The sequence below is a fragment of the Lagopus muta genome, chromosome 18 (assembly GCF_023343835.1).
Source record: "Lagopus muta isolate bLagMut1 chromosome 18, bLagMut1 primary, whole genome shotgun sequence".
Taxonomy (NCBI): Eukaryota; Metazoa; Chordata; class Aves; order Galliformes; family Phasianidae; genus Lagopus; species Lagopus muta.
The window spans coordinates 543,927-571,755 of record NC_064450.1 but is presented as its reverse complement, the minus strand read 5'-3'; the positions used below and the strand labels follow the sequence as shown (position 1 = coordinate 571,755).

Genomic DNA, 27,829 nt, shown 5'->3' with positions numbered 1-27,829 from the left:
CCTGGGACTGAGACCAATTCCAGGACAGTCTTTTAGTTCCTAAGCTGGATCTTCTGAACTACATCAAAGCTTATCATCCTAAAAGCACGGATTGTCAACACTTGGAGTCATCTAGACTTGGTAGCTACTTCCTTTTCAAACTAGACCTTCCTTCGGCTGATTTTGTGCTTAGAGCTGCTTGGCCATATGCCACACTCCTGCCTATTACATATCTGGACCCACAACTTGGGCAACCCAACAGCAAAAACACTGAAGAGCTCTACTGAGAAGTCCGGCTTTGTCACTAGCAACTGGAAATTAAAGACTCCCATTCCCCAGAGTCAGGCATCTGGCCTAGGACACTCAGCTGTCCCCATATAGTCCCTGGAGACACAAGCACATCCTGACAGCACTGCATAAGACAGGCTTGCTACCAACTGCTGAAGGCAGGGTCCCACAGAAAAGCAGCTGCAGCTACTTAGTGCTTCATCTGCAGCTGCCAAGGGATGCTGCCTGGACAGTGCAGATGCTGCAGCTTCCCAGGAAGTGGGAAACTGGAGCTCTTTCCTCTACCTGGGGGGAGGAACCCTCAGGTCTGCCATCCTGGGAGTGGTCTCATCCATCTCTGCTCCTCCCAGGCTTTGCTCTTTGTTCACAGTCTTTTGAATCCAGTGCTTGGAGCTGCCAAGGCCCTGTTGTCCCCTCCTTAGCCAGACCTATAACCACTGGGATGCAGGGCTACATGTGACACTCATCATCCTGATTTGGATGAGTTTGAGCTCCAGGTTGAGGCCCAGACACCCAGAATTTGGGTGCTGCACTGACCCTCCTTAGAAAAGCTCTTCATGCACTGTACCAGATTATTTTACCTTGGATCACAGTATCAGTTTTCTGTCCTTGTGCCTGTATTATTTACAGATGTCTTTCAATAATCAAAATGCCAATGACCAGGAGAAGGATGTGTTTAGATCTGTCAGGATTTAGAGCATATCCAGTGACAGTGCCCTTTTCCTAAAACTAGAAGAGTTGCTCTCCATGACTTTCAGCGTGTCTCCCTGGATCCAGTATCAGGATTGTCTACAACATCTAATGCTCAGGCAAGACTATATTGACAATTATTCTTTCTGTATGAATGTGTGTGAAGTATTTGTGATGGGCATTCTGGATTGAGGTTCTACCAGAGTGCAGATCTCAACTGCACTGACCTACATATTAAAAATCACAGAACATCTTATGAACTATCCTAACATTATCTCATTCACAGGCTTACAGAAGTATTTCTTGAAGAATCTCCCACTTCTTTGCAATTTTAAGTACAATGATTGACACATCTGTGCATGAATGTATGCATGTAGTTCTTTCTATATCAGAGGTGACCTCACATCTCTTCTCAAGACACTAGTTCAATTGGACCCCAGCTTCCTACTAGTATGACCAACTCTTTGTCTCAACCAGTCACCTCACCGTGTCCATGGCGCTCTGGCAGTAGCACTGTGAGCTTGAAGGATGCACATCACTCATCTACTTCAGGGTTTTTGCCAACATAACTACCAAATGTTTTTATCAGTACTTATTTTCTCATAATTTTTCTCATAATTATTTCTCATAAATTTCACACCATGACATAAAGAAGATAAATGTTGTCATCCCCATTGTACAGCTGGGGTAGCTGCAGCACACACATACCAAGCAATCCACTCTGGGTCATACAGTGAGTCGGTGGGAAAGCCAGCAATAGAATCCATAAGTCCTGCATCCAAGTTCTCTAAGTGCCTTGACTAGTCCAGATTCCCTCCTTAACACCCTTGTCAAATTATTTATAGGAGATGTATTCATATAGTCGGTAAGACATCAAAATTTTCTAATTATATCTAGTCATGTCAAATGACAATTATGCCCTTAGTTCAGTTTGCCAGACAATGCTTTGCCAAAGAAGGCTTGCCAAAAATTTTTTGACCGAAGAAAGAGTAGGCATCTGTAGCATCTGCAGATGAGATCATATAAAATGTCCCTGCAGCAAGAGTGCCCTGTCTCCACGGAAAGCTCCAAGGTAAGTGGATGGGGTCCGCAGCCATGCAGGAGTCTTTCTGTGTTACAGCATTCCTCTGCCTCCAGTGCTCGTTTCCAGGAGGAAGCTCAATTCCTCAGCTCGAGTTTTAAATCTGCTTTCAAGATACCTGCACATTTTCACTCTGGAATTCTGTGCCAAGTAGGAACTTGCCATTTCTGTTTTGCAGCACTGACCAGCTGCCAGGCTGTGAGCCACCCATCTGGTATCACGAGAGGTAAGAACCTGATTTATTCATGCTTTTGGGTGGGATTTCTGTATGGATGAGCAATCACCTTTTTTACCCTGCATTCAAAGCCAGTGTGATTACAGTAGGCAGCTGGTGGGTGCTCATGGCTGGTGAGGTTTTCAAATGGTTGTGTTTCTATCTTCCTGTCTCTGATGGCAGACCAGAAAATTCCCATTGGAATACTCTTCATTTCTGCTTAACTGACCAAACAGGGAGTGAGGCGTGCCAGCTTCACATCATTGCAGCAGTACAACTGGACCAAGATGAACCAAGGAGAAAATAAAGAAAATAGAAAATAGAAAATTGTATATTTTTCCTCAACATGTTATCAATTAATAAATCATCTGAGAATACAGACCTTCTTACAATCTTTGTAAAATGTCAAAGCCCTCTTATATATTCATTTAATTTAAAAAATAATTAATTTAATAAAATAAAAAAAATATTAGCTGTTGAACAGAGGGAATCAATTTTACTAAAGTATCTAGAAATTTTTCAAGTGCAGCTGGCAAAACTTAGCATCAAAACAAAACATCTAAAGAAACACTCTTATTTTATTAAAATTTTGAAAGCTCACCTGTTCCTAGATTTTTTCCAGTATGTATTTATTTGGGAGCTCCATGCAGGCATAGCAGTTCCAAATTCAGTTTTTGAATTTTGTTTCACCCAAGCTATAACTTCGGAGTTGACATTATTTGGATATTGTGCTTATGAATAGCAATTGTATAAACAAATTAAATTATGACAGAGTATTAAAAGTCACATAACCTATCCTTTTCCTAATCTACAGTTTTTCAGAAATGATCCTCCACTTTTTATCCTTCTATCAAAATGTTCCACATGTAATTCCACTATTAATGATATCTTATTGAAAGTTGCTCAGCAACTTCACTCTCATGTCACAGACACACCGTTCCTAAAGATCCAAAACTGCAGTTGTGAAAGGCTGTAATCTGAAGATCTAGACTACATCAGTTATAACCCTGTTGTCGAAATCAACCTACAGATTAGGATTTCAGTTAGGTCATTTTGTTGTCTTAAATATTGGAGTATGAATAAAAACCACATGACATGGTAAAAGATGTGATGAAAGACACTGAATATAGAAATTTTCCCTGTCTTACAAAAGATATAAATAGTGTTACATTATTTCTTCCCATTAGAGTCTTCAGCTGAGGTGTCTTCAGTGAAGAGCAGCCATGGCTTCTCCAGATGCTGAGATGGCCGCCTTCGGAGAGGCTGCTCCTTACCTCCGAAAGTCAGAGAAGGAAAGAATCGAGGCCCAGAACAAGCCCTTTGATGCCAAGACATCTGTCTTTGTGGTGCATCCCAAAGAATCCTTTGTGAAAGGGACAATCCAAAGCAAAGAATCCGGGAAGGTCACCGTCAAGACTGAAGGTGGAGAAGTGAGTGAAAAGAAAGGCTGAGGGACGCCATTTGATTTCCACAGTGGTCTCTGAGCTGACATGCAGGGATTTGTCTTTTCTTTGGCAGACTCTGACCGTGAAGGAAGATCAAATCTTCTCCATGAACCCTCCCAAGTACGATAAAATTGAGGACATGGCCATGATGACCCACCTCCACGAACCCGCTGTGCTGTACAACCTCAAAGAGCGTTATGCAGCCTGGATGATCTACGTAAGTACCAGCAGCTCTCTTCCTTGGCTGGTAGCTGGGGAGGACTGCTGTGCCAGGCTGAGCGGAAGCCAACGTGCCGTGTCCCTTCCTCGCAGACCTACTCGGGCCTCTTCTGTGTCACTGTCAACCCCTACAAGTGGCTGCCGGTGTACAACCCGGAGGTGGTGTTGGCCTACCGAGGCAAAAAGCGCCAGGAGGCCCCTCCACACATCTTCTCCATCTCTGACAACGCCTATCAGTTCATGCTGACTGGTGAGTGACTCCATCTATCTTGTGTGATTGCTCCACAGAATTCTTACAAAGGAGAATTCTTATGAATATGAGACAGCAATGTGCCCTTTCCACAAGGAAGGAAGGCTAGGGGTAAAATGGACTCCATTAGGCAAAGCATTATCAGCAGATTGAAGGAGGCAATCTTTCCTCTTTACTCAGCACTCATGAGCCACACATGGATAACCATGAGCAATTTTGAGTTCCCTAGTATGAGAGGGACATGGAAGTGTTGGGATGAGTCCAGTGAAAAGCCACTAAACTGATGAAGGGATTGGAGCATATCACCTATGTGCAAAGGCTGGGAAAGTTGAGATTTTTAGCCTGAAGAAGAGAAGGCTTGAGGGAGATCTTTTCAGTGGATATAAAAACTTGAAGGGAGGATGGAAAGAGAACAGAGCCAGGCTCTTATCAGAGGTGCCCAGGGAGAAGACAAGAGGCAAGGGGTACAAACTGAAACACATGTGGTACTCTCTCATCATTAGGAAACACTTCTTTACTATCCAAGTAATTGAGGACTGGAATAGGTTTGCCAGACAGGAAGTTGTAGAGTATTGATCATTGGAAATACTCAAAAACTGCCTGAACAACACATTGGACAACCTGTTCTAGGAGGCCCTGCTTGGGCAAGGTGGTTGATAATAACCCTTCTTGCCTTATTCTGTGATTCTGTCAAATTCTGTAGCAGAAGTACAAATTTTTCAAAGCTTTCATTGTTCTGTCCACAGTTCTAAGCTTTTCTATCTTCACAGCATTCTTACTCCTATTCAAAATGAAAGACAACGTGCAAAGTGTTGTTTTGTTTGTGCTTTTATTTTTTTTTAAGCCTAACTGAAGCATGTAGTCAAAAACATAAAAGGAAGGATTAATAGGAAAACAATTCAGAGGAAGAATTTTTCCTTTTCTGCGCACACATTATTTGCTTTTTTTTTTTTTTTTTTTTAAATTTAAATGAATTGAAACTAATCTGGATTTCTCATTGGTTTGTCTCTGTACTTTAGATGTAAGGCTTGACCTTAGTGAGCTTAAATTTTAATTCACTTAAATTTACCTGTGTACCATTCCTTCTTATTCACTGAGTTTTATGTCCTATATTTCTGTTTCTTTCACAGACCGCGAGAATCAGTCGATCCTGATCACGTAAGTACGCTCCTGCTCGGGTCCCTGTGGGGCTGCCCTGTGCCAGGGGACCTTCTCCCTGACCTCATGCTCTCTGCTTCTCTGGTTCAACAGCGGAGAATCCGGTGCAGGGAAGACTGTGAACACGAAACGTGTCATCCAGTACTTTGCAACAATTGCAGCTAGTGGGGAGAAGAAGAAGGAGGAGCAGCCTGGCAAAATGCAGGTACATTAAGAGATACTGGCTTGAATCAATGCTTTCTTCTGTTCCTCATTTTTAGAAAGTATACCCAGTAACAATTATCATCACGTAGGGAACACTTGAGGATCAAATCATCAGTGCCAACCCACTGCTGGAAGCCTTTGGAAATGCCAAGACTGTGAGGAATGACAACTCCTCACGCTTTGTAAGTTTTGTTTGAGCAAATATTTTCTGAATTATAATAAGCAGGAGTTTATGGCAGTTATCCTTTCCTGTTGTTCAGCCATCCATTTTACAGGAGTAAAACTGAATTTTCTTAGCATGATTTTAACACCCTGAAATTAGTTAGTGAGATTTTGAAATCAGTGCTTCTTTGAAAAAAAATTTATCTGTATTGCATTGGAGTACGTATTAAATTAGCAGATCATCTGCTCATTCTCCTGCACTGTTTTTATACAATATTCTTTAACCTTTCCTCATATTTTTGTTCAGTTACTACAGGACACACAAACAGAAAAAGAAGAGGGAGTGAAGGAAGCAGGGAAGCAGGGAAGGAAGCAAGGAAGGAAAAAAACTTCTACCTGAATATATCTTTTCTGCATATCAAATTGATTTTATCATAATTCAAATCACTTGATACCAAGACAGATTTACACAGCTGTACTAGTTAAATGGATATTCCCATATCATTCAGATGGCTGTTGTGTGTAGGCAGGATAGAATCAGAAGTGTTTGGGATAAGGTATAAATGGGCTAATGAAATCCACTCATTACTTTCCATCTGTATGTTCAGCATACATTAAATATACAGCTGTGTCTCTATTGGTTATTTTTGTAGGCAAAAATTTAAAAGACTTTATCTTAGTGGTGAAAATACATGTGACTCATAAGAAAATATCTTCAGTAAGAAATCTTGCACCCAATAAAGAGCAAAATTCACCATTTCAGATGCATTTTTTATGTCATAAATTTTAAGACAATTTTTATCCATTCAAAGGGGAAATTCATCAGAATTCACTTTGGTGCCACAGGAAAACTAGCTTCTGCAGATATTGAAACATGTAAGACACTTTCCTCAACTATTCACGATCCATACACTCATTCATCAGTATCCATCTATCCTTTTTACCCTGCCATCTAAATACCATTCCCTCTTCGTACCTTCTCCCTGCTTTCTCTTTTGCTGTATCTTTATGTTTCTAATCTTTCTGTTTTCCCTTCAGATCTATTGGAGAAGTCCAGAGTCACTTTTCAGCTGAAGGCAGAAAGAAGCTACCACATATTTTATCAAATTATGTCCAACAAGAAGCCAGAGCTAATTGGTAGGAATGATGACTAACTTGGAGAAGATTGCTGAGCATCAGCTCATGGTATTACACACTTAACTGAACTATATCTGTTTGTTCCCTTTTCTTACTTTCAGACATGCTTCTAATTACTACCAATCCTTATGACTATCACTTTGTGAGTCAAGGTGAGATCACTGTTCCCAGCATTAATGATCAAGAGGAGCTGATGGCTACAGATGTAAGTAACATTTAAAAATGTTGTGTCTATTGTAATCTCTCCCAGACAAATCTTTTACTTTACATTTTCTGTTGTAGAGTGCCATTGACATCCTGGGCTTTACTGCTGATGAAAAAGTGGCTATTTACAAGTTGACAGGAGCTGTTATGCACTATGGCAACCTGAAGTTCAAGCAGAAACAAAGAGAAGAGCAAGCAGAGCCAGATGGCACAGAGGGTACTAGCGAACTCTGTTGCTGACCTATTAGGAATAGAAGCAGTATTAACAGTAATTTAAAACTTAGAAGAGTGGAAATGTGTAAAAAGAGTATCTAGATGGAGCTAGTACCCAATGGAGCTAGTATAAAACTGCCATCCTTTTTTCAAGGACTACCTATCAATCTGATGTATGGATTGTGTGAGTGTCCATTAATTCCGTTCTGGGGTTCATAGTTTTAGATAGCACAGTCTGATGTGCTCATATTGGATAACCGCTAACAGGAAAATGTTTTCATAAAACATATTTCTAGCTGCTTTTTTTTTTTCTCCCAATTAAGTAGGTGCACTAAATTCACTGTTTATAAATACATAATAGAGATTTTTTCTCAGGAATAAAGGGTACTCTAATTTCTTCTCATATGGACATTCAGACTTGAAGCTATCCTTGCATTACAAAATTCTTTGAACAGCAGTCTAAGTGAAGCATAGGTACATATGATAGACTTGGAAAGAAGTGACTTAGATCTTCTGTTTCTCAGCTGATTACTTCATGACTTGAATATTATATAATGTAGACATGACTTAAATAAATTGAGTCCTGACAATTTTTGCCAGTAATTTTGGAATGCATTCTTTTTGAAGGGCATTTTTGCTGCCAAAGAAATATGCAGGGAGCCTAAGTGCCCAAGTATATGTTTTGTATTACAGTCAGGCAGCAATCCTCATAACACCTTGGTGGTTTTGTTCCAGGCTTATAGATACCAATTAGCTCTGGATAGATGGGAAAGCTTTGGTTTTCAGTGTGAATTTTCAGTAAAAAATTTGTTTCTAGATGATTCGGAGAAGATTTGCAAAAACACAAATACCAGGTAGGCATCCTACTCTGAATGATGTTCAAAACAAAGATGAATTTTCATTCAGTGACTGCCATACGTCCCGTGAAACATACAGCAAGTAGAAGTTGATCACAAGAACATTTGATATGGCAATAGCTTCAGAAAGGGTTTATTCTTCAATATTCTGCATATCTTGTTAATCTTAATTTTTCTATTTCCTTCTCTTGCTATTTAGTTGCTGATAAGGCTGCTTATCTGATGGGTCTGAACTCAGCAGACCTGCTCAAAGCCCTGTGCTACCCCCGTGTCAAGGTTGGGAATGAGTATGTGACCAAGGGTCAAACCGTGCAGCAGGTAAGAAACAGCTGATGACTGAGAACCTCTGTCTTGTAAGACTGGCACATTTTGCTTTATATATTGATTTTTCTTCTGCTGCACTCTTCTTTGTTTCAGGTGAACAACTCAGTTGGTGCTCTGGCGAAGGCTGTCTATGAGAAGATGTTCTTGTGGATGGTTGTTCGCATCAACCAGCAGCTGGATACCAAGCAGCCCAGGCAGTACTTCATTGGTGTCCTGGACATCGCTGGCTTTGAGATCTTTGATGTAAGGAGTACATGTTTGAGGTCTGCTTTTAGAGAGTGAGATTATAATGTCAGAGACTTCCAAGCAATAATATTCTAAATATCTTAATCATTTTGCAACTGCCCCTGCCATGAGCTCATTGCCCCCACCAGATCAAGCTGCCCAGGCTCCCATCAACCTGGCCTTGAACACGTCCAGAAATTGGACATCCACAACTTCTCTGGACAACCTGTTCCAGGTCCTCACCAACCTCTGCAATAGCAGTTATGTTGTTTGCATAGAAGTAGCAGTTACAATTCTATATGCGGTAATATTTTAATATTTATCTTAGAGAAACGATAACAATTACAAAAAAAAAAAAACATGCATACATATATGTATGTAAATATGAATATGTATAAAGAGCTTATGGATTCAGATCTTAAGTTTTGGAAATCCAGTGACAAATATATAATAGGTTAAAGATGTGAAATTTGTTTAAAAGACAAGCAAGTTACTGGATAAATGACTGATCAGAGAGATCAGATAATTACTGATAAAACTGAAAGCATACAGTTTTTTTTGTTTTTTTTTTTTGTCTGAATAAAGAAAGGCAGAAGTACTTTAATAATTTTAGGAGATTCATCAGGAATCCTGTCCTCATTAAGTAGGTATTTCTTCAGGGAACTGCTGTGATGCAGTGATGTTATGTAACTACATTTTAACAAGAGAGGTGTATAAAAGATTAAAATTATAAAGAAATCATACAGTAATTGTTCATCTTAATAACTGACATGTTGTTTATTTTGTTTTGTTATGTTTTGTTTTGTTTTTGGCTCTGGAAAGTTCAACAGCTTGGAGCAGCTGTGCATCAATTTCACCAATGAGAAACTGCAACAGTTCTTCAACCACCACATGTTCGTGCTGGAACAGGAGGAGTACAAGAAGGAAGGCATTGAATGGGAATTCATTGACTTTGGGATGGACCTGGCTGCCTGCATTGAGCTCATTGAAAAGGTAAATTTTTAATTCAGAATGTCCTGCATTTTCAGAAGGTAATTGTTGGAGGTTAACTGTTAAAAAAGTCCTCCTTTCTTCCTTGATCAGTTTAATGCACTCATTTTTAGTTAATGAAGTATCTCTTGACGTCTGCATTTGCTTATTTTTCATTACAGTGTTCATGAATAACTATGGAAGTCATTCTTTACACACCTTCTCTGCATGCAAGATGTCTGCTTATTTTATTAAAGGATACTATTTCAAAAATATACGGCAGCTCCTAAAGTAAAATAAATGAATTTCCTTAAGGTTCTGGAATTAATTTATTTGTTGAACAATACTCTTTTTTTTCTTGATGGTTCATAGTAAAGTTCAATCTCAGTCTGTTCTTTTAGAGCAACAGAATGAAAGATATTTCTTGTAGTGCTGTATAATTTAGGTAGTTGCTTAAAAATACAAAAATGAACTAAACATAAAATGGAAACATTTGTGAATGTTTTTAAATATGATTATGGATTTTGTGATTTTTTTTAACTTGATTTTTTGCATTAAAAAAAGTCCTAAATGATCGTGCCAAATTTAGAGTCAAGCAGGTGAACCTCAGGTGATGTAAACTCACTTTTTAGAATGAAATTTACTTCACATCAAGGATGTAAGTTTCTTCTTCAGCTTCCTCTTCTACTACATTCACTTGAAGACCAAGTGGTGATCATATTATATTCTATATAATATTCTATTGTATGTATTGTAATATTTCCAGCCCATGGGCATCTTCTCCATCCTGGAAGAGGAGTGCATGTTCCCCAAGGCAACTGACACCTCTTTCAAGAACAAGCTCTATGACCAGCATCTGGGCAAGTCCAGCAACTTCCAGAAGCCCAAGCCTGCCAAAGGCAAGGCTGAGGCCCACTTCTCCTTGGTGCACTACGCTGGCACAGTGGACTACAACATCACTGGTTGGCTTGAGAAGAACAAGGACCCCCTGAATGAAACTGTCATTGGGTTGTACCAAAAGTCATCTGTGAAGACACTGGCCTTACTGTTTGCCAACTATGGTGGAGCAGAAGCAGGTCAGATTTCTAAAATTCTGAAGTTCTCACTTTCATAATACGTAAAGATTAACCTTACAAAAATGAATATAAAACACATTTGTTTTTAAAGAGGCTAGTGGTGGTGGTGGCAAGAAAGGTGGCAAGAAGAAGGGTTCTTCATTCCAGACTGTCTCAGCTCTTTTCCGGGTAAAGTATGAATCTCATAATCATTAAAATGACATGAAAACAGTTATGGATCTGAGTTGTCTGAACTTCCATTCTTCTCACAACGTTTTTTTTATGATGAAAAACCAATAAGTATAAATTGCGCAGATGTTATTTCACTGCATTTTCATCTTTATTTTCTGCTCACATTTATGATATGTTTCGAGTACTCTTCTGGTGACTCCCTGAATTTGTTTCAAAATTTCACCTATATTGTCTATGAAAAAATTCGTTTTACCTGTGATGTAGTAAAAACAATGTTTATATATTGTCTTAAAATTTTTCATTTCCTCCAGATTATGATTCAGAGATTTAAACGTTCTGTTAATAAGATTACATAGAAGATTTCATTACATTTAAAGTTTGGATCTGAAAGCTACATTCTCCAAAGATTCATTATATTCTTTTCACCTATATACAGAGTGTGTAGAAGTAAAAAAAATTTAATCTAAACTTCTACTCATGATCCCACAGGAGAACTTAAATAAGCTGATGACCAACCTACGGAGTACTCACCCTCATTTTGTCCGCTGCATCATCCCAAATGAAACAAAAACACCAGGTAAGATGCTCCAGCAGAGACACTAAAGTTGTCTCCCTCGGTGGTGGAAACGGTGGCATTCATTTGTAAAATTAATTGTTAGGTGCCATGGAGCATGAACTGGTGCTGCACCAGCTGCGCTGTAACGGCGTGCTGGAGGGAATCAGGATTTGCAGGAAAGGATTCCCCAGCAGGGTCCTCTATGCAGACTTCAAACAGAGGTAAGAGCACTCTGCCTGTTAGCATGACTGTAAGTAATGTCGAGATTTGGGAAGAATGGCCTTAGCTTTCTCTTTTGCTTGTCCCAGGTACAAGGTGCTTAATGCCAGTGCCATCCCCGAGGGACAGTTCATTGATAGCAAGAAAGCTTCTGAGAAGCTTCTTGGGTCAATCGATGTGGACCACACCCAGTACAAATTTGGTCACACCAAGGTACCAACTCTCCTCAACTCAGTCCCTGTATCTGTGTTTTGTTCTCCCTGACAGTGATGCACTGCAATGTTCTGTTTCTCCAGGTGTTCTTCAAAGCTGGGCTGCTGGGACTCCTGGAGGAGATGAGGGATGAGAAGCTGGCACAGCTCATCACTCGCACACAGGCCAGGTGCAGGGGCTTCCTGATGAGAGTGGAGTACCAGAGAATGGTGGAGAGGAGGTAGGTGTTCCCCATCTTCACTTAAAGGCACTTTGGGGAAAGTCCTAGTGATCATATCACACAAAATAATCAAATGTGCATTTTAATTATGCTTCAGAGAGTCCATCTTCTGCATCCAGTACAACGTTCGTGCATTCATGAATGTCAAGCACTGGCCCTGGATGAAGCTGTTCTTCAAGATCAAACCCCTGCTGAAGAGTGCAGAGTCTGAGAAGGAGATGGCCAACATGAAGGAAGAGTTTGAGAAGACCAAGGAAGAGCTTGCAAAGTCTGAGGCCAAGAGGAAGGAGCTGGAGGAGAAAATGGTGAAGCTGGTGCAGGAGAAAAATGATCTGCAGCTCCAAGTGCAGGCTGTGAGCATCATTATTATTATTTTTGTTTTTATTAAGTGAAATCATTCAGTAAGTTTTAAGCCTTCTACTAGAGAGGAAACTACATTCTGTACTGCTTTAGTAAAATTTTTTAAGCCAAATAGCATGTATCTGAGGGTAAAATTCAGGCCACTTCCTTTCCACAGTCAGTGTTACTATTAAAACTGTTGGTTCAGCTCAAAAATAAATTCAAATTTCAATCTTAAATCCTACATGTAGCATCTTCATAATGTTCATGGCAGAAAACATAATTGTCACTGCTCTGTGCTTAGTTAAGTGGGATAATCATTCCATTGACAACTACTTCATCTTAGTTAAGTTATACATGTTAATAGCCTGGTGCCATTTCTTTTGGCATATCTCCTGAGCTACTGATCCCAGAAGATGTATGTGGAAATCCCATGATACTTGTAGTTTGTGACAATGCCATTTGGCCCCAAGATCATTTTTAAGCAATATCTTTGTGCTGAAGTGTTTGTTTCAGAAAACTATCAGTGGTAATTAGCGTCTGCTAAGTGTAACAGCTGTGTGTCAGTCTCTTAGAGTCACATATCTGGCTTTCATGTAAGCACTCATTTAGTGATGTTAATTTAAAAAACATTTTCAGTATACAGAAAAAAAGCTTCTTAGTGTATATGAGAAAAATTACCAGAAATTTAAAAATATTTTCTCAGTGATGAACAAAGAAAAAGTATTTTCATTTCTCAGTACATCCACATAACTTTGAAAGTGACAATGGTGAAAAATGGAAAATTATGATAAGTGGTAAATTACTGGCATATTTGAATGGACAGTATAAAATGAATCGAATAGCCTACTGGCATACAGGAACTAAACACCATGACTGGGGATGCAAAAGGTCTGAAAAAATAAAGCTAACTGAAAACTTATTCAAAATTTCTAATTTAAATTGTAACTGCACAATATCTCCTTTGCAAATAGAAATTATATGAGTCTTCCAGATCTATTCCTTGAGAATTAAATAGCCTTTATTCTTCTGTGTTAAAGCCAGACATTTTCAAAATAAACTGCTTTTCCCTCAGGAAGCTGATGCTTTGGCAGATGCTGAGGAAAGATGTGACCAGCTCATCAAAACCAAAATCCAGCTGGAAGCCAAAATTAAGGAGGTGACAGAACGGGCTGAGGATGAGGAGGAAATTAATGCTGAGCTGACAGCCAAGAAGAGGAAACTGGAGGATGAATGTTCAGAGCTGAAGAAAGATATAGATGACCTGGAGTTAACGTTGGCTAAGGTTGAGAAGGAAAAGCATGCCACTGAAAATAAGGTATGAGGCAGAAGCTATCAATCACACTCCAGAAAAGAGCTCTGTGCTGTTATGGAAGTCGTGTACCTATTTAGCTTTAATTGAACTTGCTTCTTTCTCTTCAAAGGTGAAAAACCTCACAGAGGAAATGGCAGGCTTGGATGAGACAATTGCCAAGCTGACAAAAGAGAAGAAAGCCCTCCAAGAGGCCCATCAGCAGACTCTGGATGACCTGCAGGCTGAAGAGGACAAAGTCAATACGCTGACCAAAGCTAAAACCAAGCTGGAGCAGCAAGTGGACGATGTAAGAACAAAAGCATATGGCTATTATAGGTTATTATATTTGTGGAAATAAACATGGCTGGCAGAGCACTGATGTTCCCATTCTGTTTAGCTGGAAGGGTCCCTGGAGCAAGAGAAGAAGCTGCGCATGGACCTTGAGAGAGCAAAGAGGAAACTTGAAGGAGACCTGAAGATGTCCCAGGATACCATAATGGATTTGGAAAATGATAAGCAGCAACTGGATGAGAAACTGAAGAAGTAAGTGAGGTTGTGGGACACCTGAGTGCTGGGCAGGTGCACGTAGGAGGTTTTGTTCAGGTGTTAACACAGTTTGTTTTGTGCAAAAGGAAAGACTTTGAAATCAGCCAAATCCAGAGCAAAATTGAGGATGAGCAAGCCCTGGGCATGCAGTTACAGAAGAAGATCAAGGAGCTGCAGGCAAGTCTCTGGTCCTTCCCTTCTGGCCTTCAGAAAACATCTGAAGGAGAAGGACATGGGTGTGAAGGGTTCCTGATGCTCCCCAGGCCCGTATTGAGGAACTGGAGGAGGAAATCGAGGCAGAGCGAACCTCTCGGGCCAAAGCAGAGAAGCACCGAGCTGACCTCTCCAGGGAGCTGGAGGAGATCAGTGAGCGCCTGGAGGAAGCAGGAGGGGCTACGGCAGCTCAGATCGATATGAACAAGAAGCGTGAGACAGAATTTCAGAAGATGCGCCGTGACCTGGAAGAGGCCACGCTGCAGCACGAAGCCACGGCTGCTGCCCTGCGGAAGAAGCATGCGGACAGCACAGCGGAGCTTGGGGAGCAGATCGACAACCTGCAACGAGTCAAGCAGAAGCTGGAGAAGGAGAAGAGTGAGCTGAAGATGGAGATTGATGACTTGGCCAGCAACATGGAGTCTGTCTCCAAAGCCAAGGTACTGAAAATATATTAAAAAAAACCTTGAAAATAAATAATGTTGAATGATACCACTTTAATAATGTGACCTGGTTACAATACATAAATCTGTATAAAAATGTATTTTTAAACTCAAAACCAATAGCGTCATATTGTCTGCTCTGCTGGCCACTTTTTTATGATGAAAATTGTGCTGTTCATAATGCGGTTTACTACAGGTATTAATCTTGTTCATTCCATTTGATCTCCACAGGCAAACCTAGAAAAGATGTGTCGTACTCTAGAAGACCAATTGAGTGAGATTAAGTCAAAGGAGGAGGAGCACCAACGCATGATCAATGATCTCAGCACTCAAAGGGCTCGTCTGCAGACAGAATCAGGTGAGAGTGCATGAATTGTGGAATGGGACGGCATCCTTTAAATTTTTGGTTTTGGTCCCAAGTGGCTAGGTTTCCTTTCTCTATGCTTTCTCAGGTGAATACTCACGCCAGGTGGAGGAGAAAGATGCTCTGATTTCTCAGCTGTCTCGAGGCAAGCAGGCATTCACCCAGCAGATTGAGGAACTCAAGAGGCACTTAGAGGAAGAAATCAAGGTGATATCTTTTCTTACAGCTCACTGATAAAAACATATTTAACTTCTCATTGCCTAATAGGGAAAGGGACTACTGTAGGGAGTAGAGTTTGTCCTCTAGTCTTATATCTATTATTCATTGTAACACACATAATTTCCAGTGGTCGAATTTGAAGTATTAAATTAATTCACTGTGAGAGATTCTCCAGGATGTTCATACTGAATATACAACTAATGTTTATACCCTCAGGCCAAGAATGCCCTGGCCCATGCCTTGCAGTCTGCCCGCCATGACTGTGACTTGCTCCGGGAACAATACGAGGAGGAGCAGGAAGCCAAGGGTGAGCTGCAGCGTGCCCTGTCCAAGGCCAACAGCGAAGTGGCCCAGTGGAGAACCAAATATGAGACGGACGCTATTCAGCGCACAGAGGAGCTGGAGGAGGCCAAGTATGTGGAGGGAAAGTGGGGAAGGCTGGCAGAAAGTTGTAACAGAAAATTGAAAGTACACACCCTGAAGTATTGCCAGGGAGAAGCCAATGTCGTGCTTTGGGATGGATGGCAAGAGGAGGGAAAATGCATCCTTTAATGTGTGTGGACTCGAAAATGAAAATATGCACGGAAGGCAGAAAATGGCAGTCTGAGAACTAAGGGTTGTAGATTACAGACTATGGAGTGGATAGGTGCACTGTTAAGAAAAGCAAGAGAGTAAGATGTACTCTTTGTTTGCTGACTGTGGTATGCGCTTTATTCTTCCCAGGAAGAAGCTGGCACAGCGCCTGCAGGAGGCAGAGGAACACGTTGAAGCCGTGAATGCCAAATGTGCTTCCCTGGAAAAGACAAAGCAGAGGCTGCAGAATGAGGTGGAGGACCTGATGATTGACGTGGAGCGAGCAAATGCTGCCTGCGCAGCTCTGGACAAGAAGCAGAAGAACTTTGACAAGGTATTCTGGGCTCCAGGCCTGTGTTTTCTGAGCAGAACGTGATTGTTGCATCCATACTCATGCTCTGTTGCTCCTCAGATCCTATCAGAGTGGAAGCAGAAGTACGAGGAAACGCAGGCTGAGCTGGAGGCCTCCCAGAAGGAGTCTCGCTCCCTCAGCACAGAGCTGTTCAAGATGAAGAATGCCTATGAGGAGTCCCTGGACCACCTGGAAACGCTGAAGCGTGAGAACAAGAACTTGCAGCGTAAGTCGCTCAGCCTTTCCTGCTGGCAGGGCTTTCTCGGAAGCTTTCCTGCCCACCTCTCCATCTGGGTCTGTGCCTGCAGTGATGGGAGCAGACCTGTTATGCTGGGGTCACAGGGCCTTTCCCTCTATGCTCTATACCTGACCATGTGAATGTTCATTCTTCTCTACAGAGGAGATTTCTGACCTCACGGAGCAGATTGCAGAGGGAGGAAAGGCGATTCATGAGCTGGAGAAAGTCAAGAAGCAGATTGAGCAGGAGAAGTCTGAAATCCAGGCTGCCTTGGAGGAAGCTGAGGTACATGCTCATAATCACTGATTTAGCATGTGGAGTCCTGTTTAACAGTGTGGAAGATAAAAGCATTGAGCAAATGTTATTGCTCTGTTTGTACTGGGTCTGAAGGTCTAGCATTGGTACACCTATCATGCTGAGTATAATAGTGCCTTTCCATTTCTTTCCTGTGAGATAATTTGGAAGAAAACTGTAAGAAAAACATATTTTTGTTATTATTCAGGCCTCCCTGGAACATGAAGAGGGGAAGATTCTGCGCCTTCAGCTGGAGCTCAACCAGGTCAAATCTGAGATTGACAGAAAGATAGCAGAGAAAGATGAGGAAATTGACCAGCTGAAGAGAAACCACCTCAGAATTGTGGAGTCCATGCAGAGCACCCTAGATGCTGAGATCAGGAGCAGGAATGAAGCCCTGAGACTGAAGAAGAAGATGGAGGGAGACCTGAATGAAATGGAGATCCAGCTGAGCCATGCCAACCGTGTTGCTGCAGAGGCACAAAAGAACCTCAGAAACACACAAGGAGTGCTCAAGGTATGTTAAACTAAGAATGTGCATATAGCTATCTGTCTTGCATGGCATTATACTGATATAACAATTACGTATCTAAACTATTATGGAATAGCACTAACTACTATTGTCCAACAGTTGTCTGCCATATTATACTCTTTCCTCTTTTACAGGATACCCAGATACATTTGGATGATGCTCTCAGGACACAGGAGGACCTGAAGGAACAGGTGGCCATGGTGGAGCGCAGAGCAAACTTGCTGCAGGCTGAGATTGAGGAGCTACGGGCAGCCCTGGAGCAGACAGAGAGGTCAAGGAAAGTCGCTGAGCAGGAATTGATGGATGCAAGTGAGAGAGTTCAGCTCCTTCACACTCAGGTTAGATTCTTGGCTGAGAATACGAAAAATAAACATAGATATGTAAATAATGTGTAAGGTGATACATTTGTTGTTGCAATCTCTTCTTCAGAGTTGAACAGGCATTCTATAGGAAAAAAGAAAATTAACCCTGGAATTTTACTTCTCATTTTTCTCAAGATCATGAGGTGCCCTGGTCATCGTTTTCATTTTCTCATTTAAAATAGCCAATTTCAATATATCTTTGAGCAATCTTTTGTTTTTATTTCCAGACTTTTCTTCTTTGTAAGTTCTTGAATCATCCATCCCTTGTAGGAAGGATTTTAATCTAAATCTCAATTTTTGTACTTAGACAAAGAACAGTGTTATAGCTGTGTGAGTAGAATTGCATTCAGGAGTGCTTCTTCTTATTGTCCTTCTGTATATGCTCTGACAACATTAGACATTTAAAGAAGATGGTAATAATAGATTCTTAAATTGTAACTTCAAATTTAAGCAATACAATTCTCAAATTAAGTGTTCTTTTTTGGAACAAAATGCAGAAAATACTTTTGATTTTAAATAGAACACGAGCTTGATCAACACCAAGAAGAAACTGGAAACAGACATTGCCCAAATTCAGAGTGAGATGGAGGATACCATCCAGGAAGCCCGCAATGCTGAAGAGAAGGCCAAGAAGGCCATCACCGATGTGAGTTGGGGCATGCCTCCACTGCTGATGGTGGATGCATTCTCCCCAAACATCTCCAGTCACAAAGGGATTCTTTCTTCTCCAGGCGGCCATGATGGCAGAAGAGCTGAAGAAGGAGCAGGACACCAGTGCCCACCTGGAGAGGATGAAGAAGAACCTGGACCAGACAGTGAAGGACCTGCAGCTCCGTCTGGATGAGGCAGAGCAGCTGGCCCTGAAGGGAGGCAAGAAGCAAATTCAGAAGCTGGAGGCCAGGGTGCGTAGGGCTGGTATTTGTGCAAGTGTGTGCAATGCCAGGTCAGAGATAGCAGGGAAGCTCCAAAATGGGCTTTTCATTGCAGGTGCGGGAGCTGGAAGGGGAGGTTGATGCTGAGCAGAAGCGCAGCGCTGAAGCCGTGAAAGGTGTGCGCAAGTACGAGAGGAGGGTGAAGGAGCTGACCTACCAGGTAAGGCTGATGGCATCTTTGTGTTGACACACACCTATGCCAGAAAGTCAAGGTATTTTTCCATGAAGTCCAAGAAGAAATGTCATTTTGTGGTGTGGGGAAACCAATTCTCTCTCTTTCCTGCTTACCGTCTGCCTTAGTCTGAGGAAGATCGCAAGAACATTCTTAGACTCCAGGATCTGGTGGACAAACTACAGATGAAGGTGAAATCCTACAAGAGACAAGCTGAGGAGGCTGTAAGTATTTCTGGGAAAATAAGCAAGCTTTGCTTTCCATTGGTGGTGATGAATATAAGAAATTTGGAAAATATCGTTGTTCATTGATGGGATGTTTCAGGATCTTTGTCATCCAGACAAACCACTCGTACCCGAGCACCAAATTAGCAGGATTGAGTACATAAATGAAAATATCAAGTAATGAAATAGCTACTCAATTGCAACAAAGAACCAATGCAGTTGGTTGTAGTGGAGTCTTGAATAAGGGAGGAAGAGGAGGTCTTTGTTGGTCTTATGTATAGGCAGCAGTAGGCAGGAGACAGAGGGTCTGCACTCTCTCCCAAGGAATCCTTCTAAGCCTGGCCACAGGAGGACTGAAAACTCTGCCCGGTTCTCACCACATAACTCCTCTCCCTGTACAGGAAGAGCTGTCCAATGTCAACCTCTCCAAGTTCCGCAAGATCCAGCACGAGCTGGAGGAAGCCGAGGAGCGGGCTGACATTGCAGAGTCACAGGTCAACAAGCTCCGAGCAAAGAGCCGGGAGTTTCATGGCAAGAAGATAGAAGAGGAAGAATGAAGATGTCATATTACAGCACAGTGGCCTGAGGAGTGCCCTCTGTTGCTATCCCTTATAATTTGTCGTTATAATCACCTCAACAGCTAGACAATAAAGACCATAGAGTCCTCTGCATACGCAGCAGAAGCAGTGTGGCTTTTTGTTTGTTATAATTCAGTTCTGTAGGTATGTAAATTTGGAACATTTTCAAATGAACCTTTTTTTCAGTTTTATGGTTGGATAACAATTTTCTTAGTCTCATTCCCACAGTTTCTGTACTCTATCATATTATATTACAAATTCTGGATAAACAGTAACAAAGTCTCCATACTGACAATAGGGTAGCATCAGGACAGAGGCAGAAGGATTACATGGTCTGTCCTAGCACAGTAAAAATGCTTCTGCTTTCGGGACCTCTCTCCAAATGGGCAGAGTACACAGAGGCAGTCTGTGGTCTGTGCTGGTCCATTCTCACTTTGGAAGCTGGATTTGGAGCCATGATACCACTCATAAATAAAAAAGAAATAAACAAACACATCAATAAGAAAAATCTGAAGTCCCAAATGTACCTATATGGCTCTGAGCCCTCATGGAGAAACCTATGCAAGGACTGAGCTGCTGCCTTCTCTGAACAAGTGGCCGTTTGTTTGCAAGCAATATTAAAACTATCAGGCAGGATCTATTACACAGTTTATTAGTGAAAGATGTTCTTAAGAATCAATTTTAAAGTAGAACAAATAATTTATTTGGATAAGATGACATGACACTTTCTTACTTCTCTATTCTGTAGACCAACCAGTCCCAAACAGACATTTCCTATTATAAAATAAATGGGGAATGACTGTAGAAGCAAGAAAAAGAGGACTAACTATGGTATAAAGCCCTATGCAAGATAACATATACAGAAAGGATAACAGTGCAGAAACTGCTGCTGTACTGTGGAGCTCTTTTAAGTTTTGAAATATTAATATAAAACTATAATAAATTTTTGTGAAGTGGAATAATGTGGAGCTTTGCATAAATACATATTAAAAAAAAAAAAAGTAAAAGAATAGGTTTTTTAAATCTTGTAAGATAAGACTTGATCTGAGAATAATTCTGGGCACATTACATACTAACAGAACCCTGGATGGACAGAGAAGCAAAAGTCACTCAGGTGCTTGCTGGTCTGGAAGTTTAAAACAGAAGACAGCTGATGATGTGAATGGCAAGCAGCACTGGAGCTAGAAAAATGGAATAGCCATCCTGGCAGCGCTGGACCCTGGTACATCATTTATCTGCTGTGGGTAGTAGTAATGTCAGTATGCTCAGTACAGGAACTCCTATGCCCCTGAGGTACTAGCTAGCTCTGCATCACTGTTTCCATGGAACACTTCAAGGAGCTGTGAAGCTGCTGGAGAAAGGAATTGGAGTTGCTGCCAGAGATGCGGAGGAAGGAGTGTGAGGAAAGACTGACACCAACCACAGCCAGCAGTGTACTTGCAGCACCAGCATTTGGGATCAGGAGGCTCTCTTTCTCCCAGGTACACTGAGCCTTAGACCCATGGAGTCCTCTCATGTTGTAACCAAATATGGACATACTTTGCTAAGCAGCAACTAAATATATTGGAGGAGAAGATGACACCCTGTGTATGACTGCTCTTGAGAGACAGCATCTTTATGTGTGAAACTGTGAAAGTTGTATCCATGCCAGTGATATCTGGGATCCAAAGAAGGGAGACAGCCCCTCTCCAATCTTCATTCCCCAGCATGCTCCAAAAAGACATGAGATTCTTTCTTTGTAGACAAAATCTTTTTTTCCACATATTGAAAGGCAGAAAAAAAAACAATTTCTTAATTAAGATGAACATAACTCTAATCAAGCTCTTTTCATTTTGGTAATGCTATGAAAAACTTTTCCCTTGGATGTTAGCCCAAAGAATATTTCTACACTGTTCAGTTCCTCCCATGAGAATGACAACGCAAAGCTGCACGGTGCAGAAAAGGACACACTGGCCAGTATTCAAGAACATCCTAGATTCATCTTCCCCACGCATGCTGCATGGAAACATCAGACAGCGAGTGCACTCTCCTGGTGGCTTGGTTATTTTATTTAGTTTAAATAACAAGAAAATAAAGCTTAATTCTGGAGACAGTGTCTTTCAATTGACAATGAACCACAGTGGGTTCAGGACCATAGTTTGATCCTTAAAATCCCAGTTGCCCTTGGATGATGTTACAATCCTTGTTCAAAACATGTCATGGCCCGACTGTGAAAGAATCTCAAAGCAGCTGAAAATGTTATGGCTTCTCTCTTGTCTGTAAGCAATTTCGTCTTGAGAATCTGTTACTAAATGCTCATCTGGTAAAAGGTAACATTACAGTTTCTCTGAATTATGACATCTCAATCCAATTCTCTGTTTCAAACTGCGCATTGCACTGGGCTGACCTGGCCTTACCATTGAGCATCCCAGAAGGAAAGATCAGAGACTTCTTGGAATCAGAATGGAAAATTAATGGGAGGAGTAAGGAAAATTAGTTACTCCTCCCTTTGTGGTTTGCTGCCATATATGGAGAACAGGAGTCATTTTGTGTTGACACACTATTTCTGGAGTCAGGATGCTTGTGATTTGATAAGTGCTGATGCAAAGGTAACTGATCTTGGATAAAACTTTGATCCATAATAGGCATAAAGTAATGTCTTAAGAGAAAGTTTAAAATAGATGCAGCTGATGGGCTCCGTTAAAGCTGCTGCCACATATGGAGATCTCTTACCTACTACAGCTTGGAAATGAAAAAATGAGTAAGAATAAAGAAGATAAGAAGACATTAAGAAAGATAAGGAAAGAAGGAAAGAGAGAAAGAGAGAAAGAGAGAAAGAGAGAAAAAGAGAGAGAGAAGAAGGAAAGGAAGGAAAGGAAGGAAAGGAAGGAAAGGAAGGAAAGGAAGGAAAGGAAGGAAAAGAAGGAAAGGAAGGAAGAATGATCTGTCAGTAACATCTGTACTTACAGATAGGAAAGGGGATACACACTGCTTTTATGAACACAGTCTCTCATGACTATTTCCTGACTACTTGAAAACTCGTCTAAATAAACACAATGCCTTGGAAAACATACCTCTTTCTGAGTCTCCTTGGTCCCGGCACTGCTGGAGAGATGAGCAATCCGATGCTTCCTCACAGCCCAAGTCCTTGCAAATCATGGTGTCAAAGTAAGTGAACCAAAACCAATGTAAGTGAGCTGCACTTAGGAAAACAAGACGTACTGGTGGGGAACTGGGAAGGCTGATAGGGAGTGGAATGCTGCTGGAATTGCTGACTGAGTAAGGACAGATAGAAAGACCCTGCATGAGACAGATAGTACATTATAAGCAGATAACTTTCTAAGATACATATATGGTGAATGTGACCTTCATGCAAACATCTACCAAGCGTAGAGCAGTAAGGTCATGGTCCTTCTCCTTGTATCTCCAGTCTGGCCACAGCACTGGCAAAAATTAGTCCTGCATGGCAACTACATTATAGCACAACAGAATCACAATGCTCTGTGTAAGGCAACAGAGAATGTAAATTCCTGTTTCAAGATGTTTTTTCCTTACAGAAAGCTGGATCAAAAGAGATACAGTGCCTGCATAATTTCCATTTATGCCATCAAAACAGTCAGGCTTGAAAATGAAACCAAAATATTTACATGCAAGCATCTTAAAGATCCTACTGTAGAATTAAAGAATCATCTAGTCCAACACCCCTGCCAGGGTCAGGGGCATTTTCAGCAGGTTGGGGAACGGCCTGGAGAGGAGCTCTGCAGAGAAGGACCTAAGTGTTCTGGTGGACATTATGTTGGCCACAAACCAGCATTGTGTCCTTGTGGGCAAGAAGGCCAATGGGACCCTGGGGTGCATTAAAAGGAGTGTGGCCACTTGAATGAGGTGATCCTTCCACCCAGCTCAGCCCTGGTGAGGTGACATTTAGAATATTGTGTCCAGTTCTGGTCTCCCCAGCCCAAAAAAGACAAGATCTCTTTGAAGGAGTCTTAGTGGAGGGTCACAAAGATGATGATGGAGCAGTTCCTGTATGTGGGAAGGATGAGTAACCTGGCTCTGTTCAGGCTGGGAAAAAGGAGACTGAGAGGGTATCTAATTAATTATTCTGAATGTCTAAAAGGAGGTGGGAGGCAAATGGATGAGTCCAGACTAGAGCCTTGGAGGTGTGTAGTGATAGGACAAGGAGCTACGTACTAAGACTTGGCCATAGGAAGTTCCATACAAACATGTGGAAGAACTTCTTTACAGTAAGGTGATGGAGCACTGGAGAGGTTGTGGAGTCTCCTCTGGCGATATTCAAGACCATCTGGATGCCAACTTGTGTGACCTATTGTAGGATACCTACTTCAGCTGGAAGATTGGACTAGATGATCTCTTAAGGTCCCTCCCAAATCCTGCAATTCTGTGATTTTGTGAATGAGATCAAGTTGCTCAAATCCCATTCAACCTGGCTCTGAACCCCTAAGGATGGGATGGCTACAGCATTTTTGAGCAACCCCTTGTGGTACAAAATTTCTTTCTTAATAATCTAAATATGGTCTCTTTCAATTTGAAACCATTACCTCTTGACTGAGCACTAAAAGCCCTGGTAAAAAGCATTTTACTATCTTTTTTGTAGACCTCCCTTAAGTACTGAAGTATCTTGTCTTCCCAGACCTTTGTCTTCACCATGCTAAACAACCACAGCTTTATCAGCCTCTCTTCGTAGGTGAGATGCTTCAGGCCTTGGATCATTTTTTATGACACTTTTCTGGACTTGCTCTAATAAGCCAACATGTCTCTTTTGCTGAGGGCACCAGAGCTGAATGCATTACTCCAGATAGAATCTCATGAGAGTAAAAGAGAGGGAGAAAATCACCTCCCTTGATCTGGAAGCAACACTTCTGTTTATGCAGCCCAGGATACAATTTGCCTTCTGGGAAACAAACACGCTTGGCCAGTTCACATCCTATTTTTCATCTACTAATATCCCTCCGCCCTTCTCTGCAAGGCTTCTGTCAATCAAATCACTACTCAATCTGTACCAATGCTCGGGATTGCAATGGCTGATGTGAAGGACCTTTGGGTAGGACCTGGTCTGGCTGGAAAAATGCCTTCCCTCTGGTATATAAACTAATCCACAAACCTTGGGGCCATCCACAGACTTGCTGAGAGTACACTCCAGTGTATCTACAGTTATCTACATCATTAAAGAAAATGCTGAATAATGTCAGCCCCACAACATACCCTTGAGGAATACTACTTCTTATTGGTTTTTATTTGGACACTGAGGCATTCACTATAACCCTGCAGATGAAACATACCTTATAATTTTTTCTCTCTCTTACTAAAAGCTAGCTGTTTGCTGTTTCTTATTTTGAATGGATACTGGTTTCTGTTGTCTCTGTTTCACTCTTCTACATCTCAGACATTTCCAAAGAGCATCTTCTCCTGCACATGGACTTCTCAGTCTTTATGAACCATCAATTTCTGTGTAACAGTGAGTGGTGGAAAGAACATTCTCTATGTCAGTCTCATTTGAAATCTTCCTCATATGTCATCCTTTCAAATTTGCTGTGGTGTCAGGAGGAATTTAAATAACAAGCTAACTCTGATGCACTTTCAAGAGCTGCTTATCCTGATATTCCAGGACATGATGGTTTTTACCTTGCTTTCCACCACTAAGGTAATTGCCTCCCCACATTATCTGTCACTGTAGCTTTTCAGGAAGCTGCTCAATATTTGCACTGAGAAACGATAGCATAACCTTTACAAAACTGCATTTTTCAATCTTGCATCCTAGAAGTAACTATTTTGATTTCTTTAAATTGAAGTCAGATCACAGATGTACCAAACACTAAGAATAGTGAGACTTGAAGAGAGAAAAAAACACCTGTTCATACCACAGACACAAACAAGAACCACCACCAACAAGCAGTGTCTTGGGGCTCTAGTTCCATGCATTTTGACTAATATGTCAAAGCCCATTCTGAACTGTCTTACATCCTGAACAATGTGTACAAGTGTATCATTAGCAGCTTTCTTCCAGATCAGTTAATGTTTCCTGCATGAGATTCTCTGTTTGGAATGGCAGAACAGATTTATAAAGCACATTTCCTAACCAGACAGCGTGTTGTAGCAGCCACAGTATGGTATACTAATCACCTTCAAGAAACACAAAAAAGTTCCCTCACTTTAACTAGTCTAATTCACTTAGTCTGACCTAATTTCTATCAGTTTCTAAACAGAAAATATGTCCTTACCATTGTCATGGTCCAGTGCTCAGCTGCATCTTAGCAGACGTGTAGGGAAGAGAAGCATTGCTCTAGAAAATTAGAGCACCGGCATTTCTTTTCGGGTTGTACTGACACTCCTGGGAGCTCTCATTTTACACTGAGGGCAGCAGAAACGCTGCTGGCAGCAGAGGCTGGCATTCTCTGTCAGTTGGTTCATCAGAGGTCCACAGGAGGCACTGATCCGTCTGGCATGCCCAGCTCATACTGAGAGTGTGGCAGACAGCAACACATACAAACTGTAAATCTGATAGGGAACATTTTTATTTAAGTCGTATATCAGATAATCTGAAAAAGTGCAAAATTCAGTTTAAATTCAGTGTGTTTCTTTGTTCATGTGTGTTCTCTGTAAACTTTCAAAATGTAGATTATTACATGGCAAGTATGCCTCTGCATCTCTAAGCGTAATAGCGTTTGCCACAACTTCAGTCACACTGAAAGTGACATAACCTAACATGGGAGAGTAATCCCATCAACCAGCATCACTGGGACTAACCTGTTCCAATTTGAATAAAGTATATAAAGGATTATCATGGCCTGGTCTCAAGCATCAATAAATATCTATATTTATAGATGTCAATCATAAGCATTTTATGATCAGTAAAGGAAAAGAAGGGTGTTTCAGAAAAGATAAACATATTATTTGCTCTGTTTTTTACCCCAAAAGAGAGGAAGTTTCTAGAAAAAAATAACATATATTAATTGAAAAAAAATGCAAGGGACCTTATCAACTTAAGACTGGATATTTCAGGTTGTGGGCAAAAATAACATACTTGCTGCAGCAAATTTTACACAATCGGGAATCATTTTTCTAAAAATCAATGATGATGGTTGCTTAATGGTTCTTCAAATCATGCTTAGTACCAAAGGGAATAAAATGTTGCACCTGTAATGTTAGACTTTCAACACTTTGCTAATTGTGGAGAAGTAGGTCAGTGAGTGTTATTTTTGTGTGAGACAAATTGGTAGAAACCACAATAAGAATAGAATTTAAAATGAAAATCATGTTTCACAATAGAGTTGACGCCAAGAGAGTCAACAGGGACGTTGTAAAGAATGATCTGGCCAATGCAGTATGATGTGATTTTGAAAAGTATGTGCATGCTCCCATATTACATGGGAAAAAAACTTCTGTAACAGGGAAAAAAAAAAAAAAGAAAAAAAAAAAAAGGAAAAAAGAAAACAAAAGCCAGCCTCTTCCATGGGCACAGACATCTTCCACTAGATCAGACTGCCCAAAGACATATCCAGCCTGGTCTTGAGCACGTCCAGGAATCCACAATTTCTCTGGGAAATGTGTTCCAACACCCTCATAGTAAAAAAATTTCTTCCTAATATTCAATCAAATCTAGCTTAAACCTCCTTGTACTGTCACTGCACTCTCTGAAAAGGGCCCCTTCCCATGTTTCTTGTTGGTTTCCTTTAAACACAGGAAGGCCACTATATGGTCTCCCTGCTGTCTTCTCTCCTCTGCACTAAACAACCCCAGCTCTCCCAGCCTTTCTTCATAAGGGGGTGCTCCAGTCCTCTTCACCTTTGAAGCCCTCCTCTGAACTCACTCCAACAGCTCTATGTTCTTATGTTGTGCCAGAGCTGAACGCAGTACTGCAGGTGAGGTCTCATTAGAACGGAGCAGAGTGGGAGAATCACCTCCCACAACCTGCTGGCTGTGCAGGGCTTCAAGCAGCCTATGATATGACTGACTTTCTGAGCTGTAAATGCACGCTGCTGGCTAAAATCCACTTTTTCATCTATCGCTACCTATCTATTAGGTAGCGATATAAGGTAGATTCATCTATCTACCTTCAAGCCGTCCTCTGCATGGCTGC

The 27,829-nt window shown here is 41.2% G+C and overlaps 1 protein-coding gene across 1 annotated transcript; it reads left to right on the top strand.

Moving 5' to 3' along the window:
• The first annotated feature begins 2,214 nt into the window (after nt 1–2,214).
• Nucleotides 2,215–19,743, top strand: LOC125702288 (myosin heavy chain, skeletal muscle, adult-like). Its single transcript, XM_048965366.1, has 39 exons — nt 2,215–2,264; nt 3,440–3,682; nt 3,771–3,914; nt 4,010–4,166; nt 5,297–5,324; nt 5,418–5,529; nt 5,618–5,710; nt 6,503–6,566; nt 6,729–6,827; nt 6,929–7,032; nt 7,110–7,248; nt 8,301–8,419; nt 8,519–8,668; nt 9,473–9,643; nt 10,386–10,695; nt 10,787–10,863; nt 11,356–11,443; nt 11,526–11,643; nt 11,731–11,854; nt 11,938–12,074; nt 12,172–12,427; nt 13,489–13,731; nt 13,838–14,014; nt 14,105–14,250; nt 14,340–14,430; nt 14,517–14,906; nt 15,141–15,267; nt 15,362–15,480; nt 15,709–15,905; nt 16,216–16,399; nt 16,478–16,643; nt 16,816–16,940; nt 17,158–17,466; nt 17,616–17,819; nt 18,364–18,489; nt 18,575–18,745; nt 18,831–18,935; nt 19,076–19,171; nt 19,573–19,743. Exons 2-39 carry the CDS (start codon nt 3,476–3,478, stop codon nt 19,726–19,728), a joined length of 5,829 nt encoding a protein of 1,942 aa, XP_048821323.1. The 5' UTR covers nt 2,215–2,264; nt 3,440–3,475; the 3' UTR covers nt 19,729–19,743.
• Nucleotides 19,744–27,829: the final 8,086 nt, after the last annotated feature.

Bases quoted from the DNA above. Each gene is read 5' to 3' on its own strand.
- LOC125702288 (XM_048965366.1), top strand. From the start codon at position 3,476: ATGGCTTCTCCAGATGCTGAGATGGCCGCCTTCGGAGAGGCTGCTCCT. The intron at 5,325-5,417 runs GTAAGTACGCTC...CTGGTTCAACAG, and splicing joins AATCAGTCGATCCTGATCAC to CGGAGAATCCGGTGCAGGGA. The intron at 11,855-11,937 runs GTACCAACTCTC...CTGTTTCTCCAG, and splicing joins ACAAATTTGGTCACACCAAG to GTGTTCTTCAAAGCTGGGCT.